Source organism: Sorex fumeus, unplaced genomic scaffold, assembly GCF_029834395.1.
Source record: "Sorex fumeus unplaced genomic scaffold, SorFum_2.1 ptg000056l, whole genome shotgun sequence".
NCBI lineage: Eukaryota > Metazoa > Chordata > Mammalia > Eulipotyphla > Soricidae > Sorex > Sorex fumeus.
Genome location: NW_026606113.1, coordinates 1,132,414 through 1,139,352, shown reverse-complemented (window position 1 = coordinate 1,139,352; position 6,939 = coordinate 1,132,414). Strand labels below are relative to the sequence as shown.

General features: G+C 36.8%; 1 protein-coding gene across 1 annotated transcript in view; it reads right to left on the bottom strand.

Moving 5' to 3' along the window:
• Nucleotides 1–3,350: 3,350 nt before the first annotated feature.
• SUCLG2 (succinate-CoA ligase GDP-forming subunit beta) overlaps nucleotides 3,351–6,939 on the bottom strand; it is a 369,070-nt gene continuing 365,481 nt past the window's right edge. Inside the window, exon 11 of the mRNA XM_056125636.1 lies at nucleotides 3,351–4,699. Coding sequence (XP_055981611.1) covers nucleotides 4,584–4,699 — 116 coding nt within the window. The 3' untranslated portion in view covers nucleotides 3,351–4,583. The remainder of the gene's footprint in view (nucleotides 4,700–6,939) is intronic.

Below are 6,939 nucleotides of genomic sequence, written 5' to 3'. Positions count from 1 at the left end.
TACTGGTTATCTGAATTCTGGTGTTTCTTAGAATTACCAAGAAAGTTTCCTTCTTCCTTCATCCAACTTCCATTTCTTTAAATATCCTTTATCTTTACATTCTGCCTTTATCTTTTAGGGATGCTACATTTCAGATTACATACCTGCAAAGGCCAGTAGTCACTGAGCCACTTTAGAGAAATGGACTGTCTGAGAATTTAAACTAAAATGCTCATCTAGGATGCTGAGTTTAATTTCTGAATGCTTTGAATCTCTTTATCTTTTTCTTTAACCAGAAACCTGCTGCCTTTGACAATAACAAGAATAAGACTATTCTTCCTCTTTTTAATTAATATTGAGTTTTTGAGATTTTAAGAGTTTGGACAAGTACAATCGGCTAATGAACTCAAAGAAGTGGGAGGGTTAGTATTTTATCTTTTGTAAACTGCTTGCTTGTTCTAGGGACAGGCATGGCAGACTAGCAAGTTTTTTAAAATATTGTGCAAAGCAGGAGAAGGTTTACAGTTATTCCTGATATCCATGGAGGACTAGTTTCAAGATTCCCAAAGATACCAAAATCTAGGTATACTCAAATCTCTTAAAAACAATTCAGTGTTTGCATTTAATTTATACTTATTTCCCCACTCTCTTTAAATCATCTTCAGGTTACATATAATACCTAATATAATGTAAATGCTACATGTGTAGCTGCTATATCCTACTCTTTAGAAAATGTCAAGAGAAATAAATCTGCACAAGTTCATTGCAGACACCACTTTGTAGGCCTTATTAAATAGTATATAAATATTTTTAAAAATCTTAAGTTATTTGAATACCCAACTGAGGAATCTGTGGATATAAAGGGCTAACTGTGCTACTCTGTAAGCAACTTGGATACTTAATACCATTTAAGTTACATCATTTATGGGCATTCTTGCTTAATATAGTATCCATTTTACAGTGTATTGGTAAAATGTAAAGAAAACTATTTCATCTTTATCTACACACTCATGTGTAGTTAAAGACAGGTATCATCTATTTAGAGAAACACATCATTAGGTGATTTGATTACTGAACATATATCATGCAAAATAAATGTAAAAATCTAGATAGTATGCATACCTAAGCTATATAACATTCCAATGGGAATACAGTCATATACACTCAGTAGCTTAAACATTCTCAAGAGATATATAACTGCAGTATTAGTGAGACAAAGAGTTGAAGTTGCTGGAAATATTTCTGCTAGGTGCATAAACTATGCAGTAGGTAATACAGAGAGAAGTTCAGATCTGCCACCAACACAAATTGCTTTTGACTCTACTTAGGAGCTTACTCCAAACTATCAAACAACCTAACTGGATCTAGAAACATTCAATCATTATAAAAGTATTTATCAGCATCAGGGTACCATGTGAATTTATGTTTAATCTCAAACACTTGAATTTTTGAAGAAAAAATTAAGCTTGATCTGACAATCACTCAATCACTGTAATAAAGTCAGCTTACAATTGACATTTTCACAAAGCAATCACAAATTATTTAATTCCTTTATCTTATTTAAAATGATTCATGATCACGATCATCCTGTTGTTCGATTGCCTCGAGCAAGCCCCGGTAATGTCTCCTTCATCCTAGCCCTGAGATTTGAAACAGTGCCATATTCAAGGCTCTTTCAGGGTTAGGAGAATGAGACCCATCATTGTCACTGGTATTTGGCATATTGGGTACGTCACAGGGAGTTTGCCAAACTCTGCCATGTGAGCAGGTTACATTCAATAGCCTGCCAGGTTGTCCAAAGTAAGAATAAGATAATAAGATAAGATAATAAGAATAAGATAATAAGGCCACATTCGCGGCCGCGCGCTTCTGGGAGCTGGGTTTTATAGTCTCTGGGTCTTGGCCGTTGATGGGATTACACGGTGCCAGGGGGCCAGTTGGTGGGTGTGATTAGAATATATATATATTAGAAAATGATTAGAATATATAAATATAATGTGTATATATATAGGCTGGAGCGATGGCACAGCTGGTAGGGTGTTTGCCTTGTACGTGGCCGACCTTGGTTCGATTCCTCCGCCCCTCTTGGAGAGCCTGGCAAGCTACCGAGAGTATCTCGCCTGCACGGCAAAGCCTGGCAAGCTCCCCGTGACGTATTCAATATGCCAAAAACAGTAACAACAAATCTCACAATTTGTTGTGAGATGTTACTGATGCCCACCCGAGCAAATCAATGAACAATGGGAGGACAGTGCAGGGCTGGAGCGATAGCACAGCGGGTAGGGCATCCGCCTTACAAGCGGCCAACATGGCCGACCCGAGTTCGATTCCTCCGCCCCTCTCGGAGAGCCCGGCAAGCTACCGAGAGTATTCGATATGCCAGACACAGTAACAACAAAGTCTCCAATGGAGACGTTACTGGGCCCGCTCGAGCAAATCGACGATCAACGGGAGGGAAGATACATATATATGTATGCATATGTGCAAACACAGACATTCATAAAGGGCAAAAAATTCAAGTATTTTATGTCCAACTAATAAACTATTATTCATTTTGCCATATTAGCTATTAAGCTATTAAAAACAAAACAACTTGAAGAACTAATTTTTTTATTCACTAACAGTTGATAAAGGAAACTGGCTGACCTGCCAAATGGTTTATTTCTCTATGACAAACTTCAATCTATAAAATAATGACTTTTAAACTTGTTCCAATGTTAAATTTTTTAGAACAACATAAAAAAAAAAAAAAAAGTATGATCTTACACATATGTAGTAGAGGAACAGACTAACAATGGAACATAATTAAACAGGAAGAGTTTATGCCAATATTTTTTCACTTAGTTTAGGAGAATCCAAATTATATTTGAACTTATTGTATACCTGCAATACTTACCTTGGTGGGCTGGAGTGATAGCACAGCGGGTAGGACGTTTGCCTTGCATACAGCTGACACGGCTGACCCGAGTTCGATTCTTCCACCCCTCTTGTAGAGCCTGGCAAGCTATCGAGAGTATCTCGTGCGCACGGCAAAGCTCCCTGTGACGTATTCAATATGCCAAATACAGTAACAAGTGTCACAATGGAGACGTTACTGGGCCCGCTCGAGCAAATCGATGAACAATGGGAGAATGGTGACAGTGACTTACCTTGGCTTTGGGTTTGTAGATGACTTTAAGCTTTTCACTAAATAATTTTCTAACAGAAATGATGGGTGCTGATAAAGTTGAGTAGAATAAAAATAATTTTGGCATAGCTCAAATTTTCTAATTTTGGAGACCTGCCCAAGACATTAAAGGCATGTGTCTTTCTGCCTAAGAAGAAAATGATGTGTGAAGTAAAACTGACCCAAATAAGCTAGAATATACAGGTATTAGAACTGGTAAAATATAATTTTTATTTAAATTTGTATAGAAATAAAAATTTACCAAAATTTATAAACATTTTAATTCACATTCTTCTCCACCAAAAATTGGCCTATAGAAAAGGAGTCATGTTTATAACTCCATTACATTTTTTTCCTGCTTGTAGATTCTCAATGGCGTGGAGGACTAAAGAAGATACCGACATTCACTGAATAATTTGACCTTTAAAGTTGCCTCATGGTGAAATGACTGAATTTCAAAAATTTCCCTAAGACTTAGCAGTCCTTAATTTTTACATTAAAATAGAACATTTTATCAACTTCACTGAATTATAAAGGTTTGACTATTTTTTTTTCTTTTGTCTTTGATGCTATAAAAGAGCTACACAGACATCCAGTAGAAACCTGATATCAAGCTTTAACATTTTTATTTTTTTCTGGGGCAGTATTATATTCTTGTGATGTTGGGCAGAGGAAGTCAGTGGCTGAAGCTCCCAGTGAGCCATATAATAATGAGAGTAAATAAATAAAACTCTACAATGTACTGTACTTAGTTGCAAGGGACATAATACAATTGTCAGTTGAAAAAGATCTGTATTCCATAATCACAGATAAGGCTTCTGGTTTATTTTCAATGTGAAGTAAACAGTAGAAAGCAAATTACCATTTTAAGGCAAAGGGTAGAAAGCGTGTATGGGATATTAATATGAACATTCCATTGCTAGTTATATTTTAGAATTTTCATGGGTTTCCCAAACATCTTGGAATAGAAACTTATAAAACAGTGGCAGTTTATAAGAGATAAATTCTTGAATACCTGAGATTCATCTTTGTGACAATCAAACCATTCTATGCAACCTTGACTGAGTTATTATACACTGTAATTAAAAAAAACCAATCATATAGTACTAAAAGTACACAACAATTATTGGGAAAAAGTGCCTGGTCTAAAGTTCTGTACATTTGCACACTATATGGCCACTTAGACTGTGACCCCAAATTGTTACAAATGCCGGCAGAACGGGGCATAAGTAAAGAATATAAGTCAAATCAGATTAGTTATGTTGTCTAAATATCTTATTTAAGAAAACTCCATTTAAGATTTTTTTCCACAGTGATTCTTGCTTATTATTTCCCATCCTTTTCCTTAGTGAAACAAACATTTTCTTTACAACGAGAGAATCATTCTTTTAGAGGGAAAATGGGACTCTTCCTCCAAGAGATGAAGACAACGGCATCATCACTTCTTAGCTACGCTGGCCACAGCCTTCTTTGCAGCATCCTCTAGGTCGACGGCTGAAGTAATCGGGAGCCCGCTGTTACTGAGGATGTTCTGGGCCTCCTTTACGTTGGTTCCTGGAAGGGGGGATGACAGACAGGCAATGAAAGTAGAGGTACCAAGGTAAGGGTCATAAACCTAAAATCAGGGAGTGCTGCATTTCATTAACGTAATTCAGTAACAACACAGTTTCAACTTTTATAAACCAGAGATGGATACCTTATTACACCTGGATGACAAATATATTTTTATCTTCTAACCTCAAATATCTGATGTTACAGAGATAATAAACTATAAAACAAATATACTTTCTTTTGCATTTAAAAATGGTATTCAGGGCATTCGTAGAAATTATGCACAAAGGAAGATAAGCAGCCATTATCCAATGATTTTGAAAGGAGACAGTCCTCCAAAAAATGGAGTTTTTTTCCCTTTTATTGAATAGTCTGAATACAAAATCTAAAAATAGAGACTTTTTAAAGAAAATGAGTAAGAGCATAGTAATTGAGATAACATGGAATACTGGGAATAATGTATGAGAAGCATAGGATTAACCATCTATAATTTCTCACAAAGAAATGGATTAATTATAAGGTTCTAATCAAAGCCACAGACAGTAAAGATTATATAAAAAGGATCAATTTAAATATTAGTCTATGTAGAAAAAATGATAGAACTTAAAAGTTGTGAACATAAAGTCTATGAAGATTTTTTAAACTGATAATAGTTGAAATTTCTGCTGATAAAGTGAAATTAATTTACTTTTATCATGTGCCAAAGTCAGCTATCTCTCCTCTGCCTCCTAAGTCAGGGGCCTCACCTACAGAAGAAAAATGTACTCAAGGATCACCAAGGTCAGGGGCCACAGCAATAGCATAGCAGGTAGGGAGCTTGCCTTTCACACAGCCGACCTGGGTTTGACCCCTGGCATCTTCTATGTTTCCCTGAACCCTGTGAGTGATCCCTGAGAGCAGAGCCTGGAGTAAGCCCTGAACACTGCTGGGTGTGTCCAAAAGCAAAATCAAACCAAACCAAATCAAACCAAACCAAACCAAACCAAACCAAACCAAACCAAACCAAGCCAAACCAAAGGACATTCACTAAGGCTGTATCTTGTTTGAGGTGTTGAGGAACTTAGGGATATCCAAATATCTAACTCAGGGCTTCACACATGGAAGGCCAAGTACTCTGCAACCAGAAACTCTCTTATCAGCCCTAGAAGTCAATTAACATAATGATCTTTTTTGTTTCCTTTTGTCTTGTCTTTGGGCCACACCCAGTGGCAGTTAGGGTTTACTTAGGGCTTTGTGCTCAGGGATCACTCTTGGTAGTGTTCAAGGAACCAAATGCAGGGTCCAGGATTTAACCTTGATAGACCATGTGTAAGGTAAGCACCTTAATTTCTGTACTATCTCTCCTGCCCTAGAACATTCAGGATACAGGAGTTTGAGTTGAACCCTTATACCAGAACTTCAGAAAATCCATCCACCATGGCAATAAATACAGAACTCTGAAACACTAACAGTATTCAATATGTCGAATTCTGTATTCTCCTCACTCCATTCAATAGAAGGTTAAGAAACCCTGAAGATGAAGTTGACATTGACACTCTGATGATATCCAATGGTGATTTCATTTCCCAGCTGTCACCTCATCCAAAGGTGTGCTTCAGCAACTATTTAAAAGGGAAACTACTTTTACTGTTCCACCAAAATGAATAAGCCCTTAGGAGAAATGTGATAAAATTCAGAAACATAATGAAATATCTCATCCTGTGCTTTTATCTAGTTAGCAAGATAGAACCTATTTATAAACAAAGATCTTGAAATATAGGCCTTAGAGGACCTAATATGCACATAAAAAGAAGACACCAGTCAGCAGGATTCACACAAAAATGTAAAGAACAAGTTAGACAGGAATAATTGGCTTCAAAGGTGATGCAGTGATAATTTCCCTAGGATATTGGGTCCTCCAAGGGATTCTGAGCACTGAGTTTTTGGCTCAAGGCTTACTTGCTACTGTTTTGTACAGGTACCTGAGAAGCAACCTGTTTGAAAAGCAAAAACTCAAACGGTAGTGTACTTGCTACCTAAAATCTCCGGCTATTCATGTCAGTTCTTCAGTGTCAGAGCTATTCACCTTGGGATAAATCTTGTAACTTCTTTGGGCCCACCTCAGCTTCTTCAACTCCAGGAGCAACACTATGATCATCTTCCTCATAACTAATAATTGCTGGGTATGGCAAAAAAAAAAAGCCAGACAAAGTTACGTAAACTACATGCAGCATATGAAGTTTCTGTCATTACTGAGTCAGTAC